This window comes from Schistocerca nitens, chromosome 8 (assembly GCF_023898315.1).
Source record: "Schistocerca nitens isolate TAMUIC-IGC-003100 chromosome 8, iqSchNite1.1, whole genome shotgun sequence".
NCBI classification, from domain to species: Eukaryota; Metazoa; Arthropoda; class Insecta; order Orthoptera; family Acrididae; genus Schistocerca; species Schistocerca nitens.
The window spans coordinates 598,403,219-598,416,339 of NC_064621.1; the positions used below are offsets into that span (position 1 = coordinate 598,403,219).

Consider the following 13,121-nt stretch of genomic DNA (forward strand, 5'->3'; position numbering starts at 1 on the left):
TCGAATGGCGCTAGCTGCGCAGCATTTGTGCACCGCCGCCGTCAGTGTCAGCCAGTTTGCCGTGGCATACGGAGCTCCATCGCAGTCTTTAACACTGGTAGCATGCCGCGACAGCGTGGACGTGAACCGTATGTGCAGTTGACGGACTTTTAGCGAGGGCGTATAGTGGCCATGCGGGAGGCCGGGTGGACGTACCGCCGAATTGCTCAACACGTGGGGCGTGAGGTCTCCACAGTACATCGATGTTGTCGCCAGTGGTCGGCGGAAGGTGCACGTGCCCGTCGACCTGGGACCGGACCGCAGCGACGCACGAATGCACGCCAAGACCGTAGGATCCTACGCAGTGCCGTAGGGGACCGCACCGCCACTTCCCAGCAAATTAGGGACACTGTTGCTCCTGGGGTATCGGCGAGGACCATTCGCAACCGTCTCCATGAAGCTGGGCTACGGTCCCGCACACCATTAGGCCGTCTTCCGCTCACGCCCCAACATCGTGCAGCCCGCCTCCAGTGGTTTCGCGACAGGCGTGAATGGAGGGACGAATGGAGACGTGTCGTCTTCAGCGATGAGAGTCGCTTCTGCCTTGGTGCCAATGATGGTCGTATGCGTGTTTGGCGCCGTGCAGGTGAGCGCCACAATCAGGACTGCATACGACCGAGGCACACAGGGCCAACACCCGGCATCATGGTGTGGGGAGCGATCTCCTACACTGGCCGTACACCACTGGTGATCGTCGAGGAGACACTGAATAGTGCTCGGTACATCCAAACCGTCATCGAACCCATCGTTCTACCATTCCTAGACCGGCAAGGGAACTTGCTGTTCCAACAGGACAATGCACGTCCGCATGTATCCCGTGCCACCCAACGTGCTCTAGAAGGTGTAAGTCGACTACCCTGGCCAGCAAGATCTCCGGATCTGTCCCCCATTGAGCATGTTTGGGACTGGATGAAGCGTCGTCTCACGCGGTCTGCACGTCCAGCACGAACGCTGGTCCAACTGAGGCGCCAGGTGGAAATGGCATGGCAAGCCGTTCCACAGGACTACATCCAGCATCTCTACGATCGTCTCCATGGGAGAATAGCAGCCTGCATTGCTGCGAAAGGTGGATATACACTGTACTAGTGCCGACATTGTGCATGCTCTATTGCCTGTGTCTATGTGCCTGTGGTTCTGTCAGTGTGATCATGTGATGTATCTGACCCCAGGAATGTGTCAATAAAGTTTCCCCTTCCTGGGACAATGAATTCACGGTGTTCTTATTTCAATTTCCAGGAGTATATATATATATATATATATATATATATATATATATATATATATATATATATATATATATATATAATGACTACATGTAGTCGAATATATATATATATATATATATATATATATATATATATATATATATCAGTTCATGACATCCAGTCTTACAAATTTCGTTTATCTGATGGACACACGTCCAGATCGCCAGCTCTCAAAACTCTGCCATCTCTCTTCCCACATCCACCACTGTTGATATATATATATATATATATATATATATATATATATATATATATATATATATAATGACCTTTGAACACTATTAAGGCAAATACATTGTTTGTTCTCTATCAAAATCGTTCATTTGCTATGTCTATCAGTAGTTAGTGCCTTCAGTAGTTAGAATCCTTTATTTAGCTGGTAGTATTGGCGCTCGCTCCACCACTGCTGGCGGCTCACCTCCAACTGCGCAAGGCTACGCGCTGTTCACATCCAACTGCCCAACACTACAATAGCGAATAATCCAACAATGCCAATCAGCCACAGACTGCACACAGCACAGCCAGAGATTTTCATATAGAGCGCGACGTGGCGTTACCAACATAAAAACCTAAACAGCCTACTTACAACTTTCAATGAGGTTACTGAATGTCTATGGCGGAATGGCAGCCTGTTCTTCCTCAAGAGCCGACACCAGAGACACTGGTAATGCGAGACGCTGGGGTCTGGACCGAAGTCGACGTTACAACTTCTCCCAAAGATGGTCTATTGGATTCATGTCGGGACTATGGGTAGACCAGCCCGATTCAGGAACGTTATTGTCCACAGACCCTTGCCTCACAGATGCTGCTTCATGACAGTGTGCGATGTCACGTCGATACAAACATCCATCCTCTGCGAACTGTTCCTCTACCGTACGCAGTGCACAAAGTCGTAAAATGTGTTTGTTTCCGTACTTCAGTGCTGACAGTACATGTGTTGGCAGGTAATGTTTTCAAGGCATTTACCAAACCCAAACCCTTCCATTGGACTGCCACTGTGTTCGGAACGATACGTCACTCAAAATAATTCGTTTCCAGTGATCAGCTGTCCTGTGGCACCGCTCTTTGCACCACCTCAAGCGTCCCTCAGCGCTGACCACAGACCTGTGTGTGTTAGCTGCTGCTCCACCGTTGAACCCCATTCTACCTGACGCCCCTACACACAGTCGCTGTGGTAGCTGGACTGCTGGCTGAACTGTGGAACCCACGAGTGATTTCTTACGCTGATTTCATGCGACTTTTTTACAGCCATTCTACGCAAGGCTCGACAGTCTCTGTCTATCAGTACAGGAGATCTGTCTGGTGTTGCTTCAGCTGTGGTTGTTCCTCTGCATTTCTATTTCACAGTCACACCAGCACCATTCGACTCGGGCAGCTTTAAAGGGTCTAAACGTCCCTGATGGATTTGTTACTCGGGTGACATCAGGTGAGTCCATGGTCGAAGTCACTGACCTCTCCAGGCTGACCGATCCTGCTGTTTCGCTGCTCTGCTGACAACAAAATACTCTGCACCGTCTTTCATACCGACAGGTCCGCATCTCGCGATGAGTGGCCAATTCGTGTTACATGAGGTGTCCAGGTACTTTTGATCAAATAGTGTAGGTATCCTATTGATATTGGCCTTACGTTCTTTTGTGTGGCCGTTGACACAATAGATACCTGTACCAGGGGAAGCCAGAGAGAGGATGTTGTTTGGTGGCCAGTGTCCTGTACCTACAACACAACTACACACATTTGTTAACATAGTTCTTTACTCATAAGAACAAGAAGCTACCTATCTTTAAGTAAGTTGCTGTGCTACGAGCCCTTCCGTAATAGTCCACGTCAGCCTCACTGGTCGTGAACTACAAGTCCCACTATAAACACTACGCTCATAGCCAGTGACATGAACTGACAGATGCCAACTGGAATAGTAACTGACCTAGTAACTGAACTGACTGCGACTGCAGCTGACTGGGCTGACTGTCTGTGACTGACTGGGCTCTCCAGTCTGCGGCGGTGATCCGAATATTGGCGGTCGAGAGAGCGTTGGCAGCGCACTGCTTGCGAGTCTGTCTTTGGCCTCTCTCTTCAAGGACCACTTGATTCAGCGCCCACTATCGATCTTCTTGCAACCTATTTGCCGACCGGTGCGCTAGCGACAGCTTACATCAGCACACAGTTTAATATATAAGTTCTTTGATTTGTGTGAAGTAGCTCAATGTACATATTTTAAGTACCACTTTGAGCTAAGGTGCTACAGGTTGACGACTATTACGATATTGTGCACATCTTTCAGTGTTTTGCGTTTTTACACACAAAGTGTGGAATCTAGCGTCCGTTACAACTGAATGAGTTTTAATTGAATCACATTATGTTCGAATACATTACTGAATCCTGTGAGAATACTGAAAAATGTAAACGAAAATTCCTTTCGTAAGTACCAGCAACAAAATTAATCTTTTATTTCAATTTGTTTCAGTTATGAGATGATATTGTCTCGATGCTGCATTTTTCCATCCTGTAATTTTACAGTGAAAGTGTACAAGTAACTACAGTATGTAGAGCGGCTATAAGTCATTTGACAAGTGTCTACAGCTTCGGGAGCAGTCCTAGTTACTAACACAGAAACGGCGTTGAGTAGGCGGGAGAAATCATGTACATTCCGTTTTCAAACATTGTTGACATAGAAATGTGACTATTCTGTCCGACTGCCCCAGCCTCTGTTCAAAATGGCTCTGAGCACTGTGGGACTTAACATCTGAGGTCATCAGTCCCCTAGAACTCAGAACTACTTAAACCTAACTAACCTAAGGACATCACACACATCCATGCCCAAGGCAGGATTCGAACCTGCGACCGTAGCGGTCGCACGGTTCCAAACTGAAGCGCCTAGAAACGCCTCTGTCATTAAAGCATTGCGATGTGACACTATCGAAGTAGCTGGAGACTGTATTGCTTCATTTTCCTGTATTGTATTCAGTTTTACTGCGGTAAACTGGTTGATTAAGCAGCTCCTGATCCGTCGCGGACACTACATACGGTTCATTCTCGGAAAAGGACGCTCATTATTCGCAGAGTGACCTGTTTTCTTAGAAACCCACAACTAAATTATTGTCGTTTTTACCTAAATAGCATAGTTTTTAATGTTGGGCCGAGACCGTTTCGCCCGGCCGTCGTACGTCTGAACTGGAAACTTGTCTTCTCACGTCCTCAGACTTTCGTCTAAAATTTTCTACGAAAATCTGAGCGCGTTCCAATAGGCCTGCGTCATAATGACACCTGTTCGCATTCTCCTACTCTTCGCAGCGCGAGCTATTAGCATTTATAGCAGCAACTAGCAGCGGTGTAATGGCTAAGTGATTTAAACAAGATATCTGTATGGTGTGAAAAGTGGAAATTTACTCGAAACAAGGAAAAGTGAGAAGTCATCCACACATTAGTACTAGAAGAAAAACGCTAGATTTCGCTTACACGATAAATCACACAAATCTAAAGACCAGAGAGGACTGACGGAAGACATCGAAAAAATTCAAAGAAGGGCAGCTCGTTCTGTATTATCGTGAAATAGGGCAGAGAGTGCCACGGACATTATACAGGATTTGGAGTGGACGTCATTGAAACAAAGACGTTTCTCGTTGCTGCAGGATCTTCTCGTGAAATTTCAGTCACCGAAAATTTGAATTATCATATGACCTGGCACTTTCATATCAGAGTGAAGACCTTTCTGAATGTGAAGAACACCTAACGAACAGCCTTACTAAACTTTATGACTATTTTGAGACATGGTGACTGACACCAAATGTTTCTAAAACCGAGGTAAGCCTGTTCCACCTCTCTAATCACCTTTCATCAGCAAAGATCAGTCCACAGCTCGGCCCACTTGGCACAGCCCAAAATACCTGGGAGTCACTCTGAACAGAACTTTAACACACAAAAATCACCTTTCCAACTAGGCCAAGAAGATACAAACACGAGTGAAGCTTGTGAGAAAGCTGGCAGGCAGCACATGGGGAGCGACCACATCAGTTCTCTGAGGAGCATCCCTTGCACTGGTGTATTCTGCAGCAGAATACTGTGCGCCAGTTTGGCTCCGAAGCACGCACGTAGCGAAAGTAGAAGTCCAACTGAACTCAGTTATGAGAGTAGTTAGTGGTACAGTCCGGTCTACACCTACTTCCTGGCTACCAGTGCTTTCAAACACCTGACCACCAGACCTCCGTCGAAAGACTGCTCTTTGTAACCTCTGTCAGCAAGTTTTTGAAAACAACTCGATCCCTCTTCATGACGATTTGCTATCACTGCACAGGAAACGCCTCAAATCTAGAATAACAGCATATGAAATAGGAGTCCAAATGCTATCCACAGGATTCGACCAGGACGCAGAGTGGAAACGTGAGTGGCAAGCTACAAGAATCCGAAACCACGAACTTGTACACAGTCCAACAGTTCCAGCTCCAGGCTTCCACCAACCGAGGGAGGTGTGGGTGCAGTTAAACAGATATCGGACTGAAGAGGGCAGGTGCAAATACGACATGCACAAGTGGGGCTTTTCAAGTGACAGTGTGTGTGGCTGTGGTGACACCCAAAGAATGAGCCACATTGTGAATGAATGTCCAATCAGACGCTTCCCTGGTGGTATTGAGAAGCTCCATCAAGCATTGCACGAGGCACTCCGCTGGATCGAGTCCATCAACATATAACACTACCGTCTGCTACTGTTATACCATAACCTTAAAGTGGGAAGCATATCATAAAATGGAACTATTTTGTTAGAGTAACTATGGTATAAAGCAACACAGCAGTGTTACCCTCTGAGAGGAATTTTGTTATGTTGACCGTGTTGTACCTAACGGAGGTAGCTTATCGGAAGTGAAAGTCAGATTACGTAAATATTTAAACAGTAACAAACAATATTTTACCTATTTACACTATTCAAAGAATAAAGAAAACGGTCGTCAGCCTAATTAGGTATGAGAATGATTGACATTCTGGTTCATGAAAATAGGTATGAGTAATGCAATGCAATGAACTCTGGCACCTGAATACAGTATGTTCACGTTAAGGTTGGAGCTACCAGACCAGAGCAAACTATTTGCATGAATATAACCTTATAATACTACACACTATTACCTTCAGGGCTTATTCAAACTGGATGGTCTTTATAACTATACTATTAATATTCAATGTAGAATCATAAATTGGAGATAGGTTCAGTATTACTTTTCAAACATTTTCCTAGCTGACATAAAATTGTAAATGTAGTTCACTGCAAAATTATAAACTGGTCATAGGTTAAGTCTCTGTCAGCTACATACTTTTCTATTTAGAATGAAAGTTAAGTGGAATTGACTAATGGATTACTTCTCACTGTCTTTTGAATAAAGAAGTTACTGTTTTCATAGATAGTTGTCTTTCTATTAATCGTTATGTAGCATGAGCACAATAGACAAACTGTTGATCCTGTTACACCTTTAATATGCACTTTTAATACACAAGGGAGTCCAATATTGTACAGAAGTTCACTTCATAGGAAAGTATTTTAAACTAGCTATAGCTAAGTAAGTTTGTGCATTTGAACTACTTTCGGTGGAAGGGGGCCCTTAATCTTGACCACTGTAGCCGAGCATACTAAGCACACTTTCAATACACTAAAGAAACAAGCCCTTAACAAGTAGGAACATGTAACCTTCAACAGTATTAGTTGTCAACTCTTACTGCAGTAGAACACAACTTTATGTGGTTATAAGACAATAGCTCACCTTTGGTTGATTTTCAACAGAATGCACTGTGATCACTTACTAAGCAAAACTTTTTAAGTTCCAGTTTTGAGAACTTTCATTTTAGAAGTTAGTAACAAAATTTTAATAAGCAGTTTTAATAGAATGGTTCAAATGGCTCTGAGCACTATGGGACTCAACTGCTGAGGTCATTAGTCCCCTAGAACTTAGAACTAGTTAAACCTAACTAACCTAAGGACATCACAAACATCCATGCCCGAGGCAGGATTCGAACCTGCGACCGTAGCGGTCTTGCGGTTCCAGACTGTAGCGCCTTTAACCGCACGGCCACTTCGGCCGGCAGCAGTTTTAATAGAAAACTTATTTTCAGGAAGTATTATTCACTATATTACTCAGTTCTTTCAATAAGGGCACTCGGTAATCACTTTAGCAAGGGAAGGACCCTAAATGGTTGTGTGTCTAGGAATAGAAAATCAAGGTAGGTATAAGAGTTCAAGTATAAGTTACCTTATATTTGTGCACACTAAAACATCCAATGAGCTGATCCTTCACTGTACATTACTATAGTGTTCCATTACAGTGATTGCACAATGTGGTGGCGATTGCATGTTAGTAGGTGGATTTACAGATAGAATTGCTGGACTCTGTCGTTTCTTGGTGGCGATGATAGATACCAATTCCATAATAGTTCCAGCTCTCTATCCTTCCATCCAAGGCATTGGAAAGCGTCGGGAAAAGTCTTTCTCAAAACCTGCACAATACACAACTTTTACATGAGCAGTTGATAGTTTGGTAGCTCACCCCCGACTGACTCTTAGTTCCACCTTTTCTACCTACGCCAAACACATTTTGCGCACGCTACTAAGTTCCATTCCGGAGGGGAACCACACCAATATTTACGTACGAAATAACTTGAGTTCAAATGGCTCTGAGCACTATGGGACTTGACGTCTGAGGCCATCAGTCCCCTAGAACTTAGAACTACTTAAACCTAACTAACCTAAGGACATCAAACACATCGATGCCCGGGGCAGGATTTGAACCTGCGACCGTAGCTGTAGCTCGGTTCGAGACTGTAGCGCCTAGAACCGCTCGGTCACCCTGGCCGGCTCGAAATAACTAAGAACCCTAAGTAAAGGGCAGCAGTTTACATAACAGTAACCAAACATATTAAACAAAACAGAACATTTGCACATATTAACATTACTACAAAAAATTATTTAAACAAAATTACAATTTCACACAGTAAGTTCTGTCTCCCTCCAATTGATACAACGAATTTAAATGATAGATACACTACATTGCATAGAATCAAACCATTACATCAAAGTTTTTACACCGAAAAGAGTGAACACGTTTGTGCTATTAATGCAATCAAACAATATTTACAATATCTTAATAATAGAAAGTAGAACAGACAAAACAGAAAAATTTATGTCACTAGAGCTATGGAGCTCTGGTGTTACAAACATCCGAGTGTAGTGTGAGCCGTTTTAAAACTTGTGTACTGTATATAATTTCAGATGTTCATTTTTATATATACACTCCTGGAAATTGAAATAAGAACACCGTGAATTCATTGTCCCAGGAAGGGGAAACTTTATTGACACATTCCTGGGGTCAGATACATCACATGATCACACTGACAGAACCACAGGCACATAGACACAGGCAACAGAGCATGCACAATGTCGGCACTAGTACAGTGTATATCCACCTTTCGCAGCAATGCAGGCTGCTATTCTCCCATGGAGACGATCGTAGAGATGCTGGATGTAGTCCTGTGGAACGGCTTGCCATGCCATTTCCACCTGGCGCCTCAGTTGGACCAGCGTTCGTGCTGGACGTGCAGACCGCGTGAGACGACGCTTCATCCAGTCCCAAACATGCTCAATGGGGGACAGATCCGGAGATCTTGCTGGCCAGGGTAGTTGACTTACACCTTCTAGAGCACGTTGGGTGGCACGGGATACATGCGGACGTGCATTGTCCTGTTGGAACAGCAAGTTCCCTTGCCGGTCTAGGAATGGTAGAACGATGGGTTCGATGACGGTTTGGATGTACCGTGCACTATTCAGTGTCCCCTCGAAGATCACCAGTGGTGTACGGCCAGTGTAGGAGATCGCTCCCCACACCATGATGCCGGTGGTTGGCCCTGTGTGCCTCGGTCGTATGCAGTCCTGATTGTGGCGCTGACCTGCACGGCGCCAAACACGCATACCACCATCATTGGCACCAAGGCAGAAGCGACTCTCATCGCTGAAGACGACACGTCTCCATTCGTCCCTCCATTCACGCCTGTCGCGACACCAGTGGAGGCGGGCTGCACGATGTTGGGGCGTGAGCGGAAGACGGCCTAACGGTGTGCGGGACCGTAGCCCAGCTTCATGGAGACGGTTGCCAATGGTCCTCGCCGATACCCCAGGAGCAACAGTGTCCCTAATTTGCTGGGAAGTGGCGGTGCGGTCCCCTACGGCACTGCGTAGGATCCTACGGTCTTGGCGTGCATCCGTGCGTCGCTGCGGTCCGGTCCCAGGTCGACGGGCACGTGCACCTTCCGCCGACCACTGGCGACAACATCGATGTACTGTGGAGACCTCACGCCCCACGTGTTGAGCAATTCGGCGGTACGTCCACCCGGCCTCCCGCATGCCCACTATACGCCCTCGCTCAAAGTCCGTCAACTGCACATACGGTTCACGTCCACGCTGTCGCGGCATGCTACCAGTGTTAAAGACTGCGATGGAGCTCCGTATGCCACGGCAAACTGGCTGGACACTGACGGCGGCGGTGCACAAATGCTGCGCAGCTAGCGCCATTCGACGGCCAACACCGCGGTTCCTGGTGTGTCCGCTGTGCCGTGCGTGTGATCATTGCTTGTACAGCCCTCTCGCAGTGTCCGGAGCAAGTATGGTGGGTCTGACACACCGGTGTCAATGTGTTCTTTTTTCCATTTCCAGGAGTGTATTTCTTTGTTCTGCTAAATGTGTATTACTGTGATTGTTGCATACGATAATAATAATAAAAATAATCACCAACTTTCTCGTACGAATGTGAAATTTTTTTGTTGGCGCCCGCCTACATAGGGAGACTTGATGATCACAATAAAATAAGAAAAATAAGAGCTCACATGGAAAGATTCGAGTGACCGTTTTTACCACGCACACTGTTCGAGAGTAGAAGAGTAGCACTTACATGTAAACTGCAGAGTAATCGTGCAGATGTGGATGTAATACGGTCTGGCCCGCAGGTACATCATCGAGAAGCAGAAGGAGGGCCTCGACCCCGAGAAGCTGCTGGAGTACAACCCGCGGCTGTCGACGCTGACGCCGTCGGCGCGCGTCGCCTACGCCAAGTTCAAGATCAGCAAGATCCGCCAGGAGTACGACTCGGGCGCGCGCGGCAGCGTCAGCAGCGACACGGCGCGCGCCACCGTCGAGGACGAGGTGCGCGGCTCCGACGACGTGTTCGACGGCCCGATCAGAGGGCCGACCGCCAACGCCAGGCCCTCGGGGGGCGCCCCCTCCAATGCTGCCAACCGCTGGGCGCGCGCCGGCGCCAAGATCGCTTCCAACGCTGGCAACCGTAAGGCCACACCCTTGCACTGTTCATTAATAGTCACAAAAGACAACATTCCCTCCACACAGTCATTCTCTGTTTCTCACATATCACCACTGGAATGTTCAGGGTGTCACAGACCCTCTTTCTCGAAAACTGCCCCTGCAAGTTAAAAACGCTTACCCCAGCTCCCAGAATATTCCGGAAAATGGGCAACTGGTTATTTAATTTTTCCTTATTTGCATGCATACACCATATTTCATCCGAGAAAACGTGGGCTAATCATTCTTGCAAAAGACTGTTGGTCAATACGTCACGAGACAACATTCAGTGACTTACCTCGAACATTATTGTTAATTTATTTTTTGAGTACATTTTAGCACAGCTCTTAAGAAGCTGCCTTGCGTGCAGTAAACTAAATTAAAAAACCTAAAATCCACCCGAACAGGCTATCGTGGCCCTACGGCACCGACCGACCGCCGTGTCGTCCTCAGCCCACAGGTGTCACTGGCTGCGGATATGGAGGGGCATGTGGTCAGCACACAGGTCTCCCGGCTATTTTGTCAGTTTACGAGACAGGAGCCGCTACTTCTCAATCGAGTAGCTCCTCAGTTTGCCTCACACGAGTTGAGTGCACCCTGCTTGTGAACAGGGCTCGGCTCGGCGGAACGATTCGAAGTGGAATGATCATATAAAATTAATTGTTGGTAAGGCGGGTACCAGGTTGAGATTCATTGGGAGAGTGCTTAGAAAATGTAGTCCATCAACAAAGTAGGTGGCTTACAAAACACTCGTTAGACCTATACTTGAGTATTGCTCATCCGTGTGGGATCCGTACCAGATCGGGTTGACGGAGGAGATAGAGAAGATCCAAAGAAGAGCGGCGCGTTTCGTCACAGGGTTATTTGGTAACCGTGATAGCGTTACGGAGATGTTTAGCAAACTCAAGTGGCAGACTCTGCAAGAGAGGCGCTCTGCATCGCGGTGTAGCTTGCTCGCCAGGTTTCGAGAGGGTGCGTTTCTGGATGAGGTATCGAATATATAGCTTCCCCCTACTTATATCTCCCGAGGAGATCACGAATGTAAAATTAGAGAGATTAGAGCGCGCACGGAGGCTTTCAGACAGTCGTTCTTCCCGCGAACCATACGCGACTGGAACAGGAAAGGGAGGTAATGACAGTGGCACCTTTGGGTGGCTTGCGGAGTATAAATGTAGATGTAGATGTAGACCGGATGGGAACCCACCCAAGTGCTAGCCCGGCCCGACAGAGCTTAACTTCGGTGATCTGACGGGAACCGTTTTGCGTGCAATAAATAAACATTTATTCAAGAACTCGGGTAGTATGCCTCTTATGAGACGAGAGCATGTGTCTCAGATCAGTATCAAGTAGCCAGCTGCAAACGGACAGTGGGAAGAGTTGCCACTTGAAAGAGAGAACGAACATTGATTAATGGCGATATCAGTGCCAAAAATTCAGCACTTATTGATAATTAATTCTTAACTTTAGTAGTTAAATGTCAAAGACAGAGATCTTAAGGAACCAGTAACTATTAATTAATTAAGCCACAGTGCGATGTAAATATTCTTATTTCAGTATCGAACAACTGACTTCATAGATCGAAACGATTATTTCCAGTCGTACACGAATGTGTAAAAACTACAATTTAAAGTTTGCAGCACGTTCGGGGCTAAGTCAACACGTTCGTAACGGGTAGCCTTTCTATCTGACAGTAATGTGCAACACCACAATCAGTGCTAAGTGCGCACACCCGTTCTACGTTGCGTCATGTCTAGTTTTGTAATATTTTGAATTTACTGTAATTTGGAAACTTCTGGTTTTTATACGCAGAATGATTTGAATAGACGCTACTGTGTGATGGACGTTCGCGCACTTCTGCTTTTCGTACGCAGAATGTTGTGAATGGATGCTAGTATGTGAATGGACGTTTGCTCAGTATAAGGTGCCGAATAAAGGTAGTACCCTAAATTACCCTGACGCCAACCAGTAAATGGCAAGTAAGTGTTTGTGGGCATGAGTGTCTGTCAATCCGCCTGACGATTCGTTCTTAACTGCAACTCCTTCTATTCTGCTTGTTCACCAATCTGAATCATAAAATGGCTCTGAGCACTATGGGACTTAACATCTATGGTCATCAGTCCCCTAGAACTTAGAACTACTTAAACCTAACTAACCTAAGGACAGCACACAACACCCAGCCATCACGAGGCAGAGAAAATCCCTGACCCCGCCGGGAATCGAACCCGGGAACCCGGGCGTGGGAAGCGAGAACGCTACCGCACGACCACGAGATGCGGGCTCTGAATCATCCTGCGAAATGTAGGAAGACGTACAGAGGATCAATACTCGGAGGACAAGAGAGTGGAAGCTGCCCATCAACGCAAGTACTGAACCGTATTAAGCGTAAAGAAAGAGGAATTCGTGTGGAATTCTTATGAGGTAGACCCCTGGGAGCTGTTCAGCGTCCTCATCGGATAGTGTTTCCTTCTCCCACGCTCCACTGCCCTTTTCCATGCGGT

General features: G+C 46.4%; 1 protein-coding gene across 2 annotated transcripts in view; it reads left to right on the top strand.

The window, feature by feature from the left end:
• LOC126198891 (transient receptor potential protein) overlaps nt 1-13,121 on the top strand; it is a 439,251-nt gene that overhangs the window by 385,819 nt on the left and 40,311 nt on the right. For both annotated transcript variants that reach the window (XM_049935507.1, XM_049935506.1), the window contains exon 19: nt 10,275-10,609. In XM_049935507.1, the coding sequence (XP_049791464.1) occupies nt 10,275-10,609 (335 nt within the window). The remainder of the gene's footprint in view (nt 1-10,274; nt 10,610-13,121) is intronic.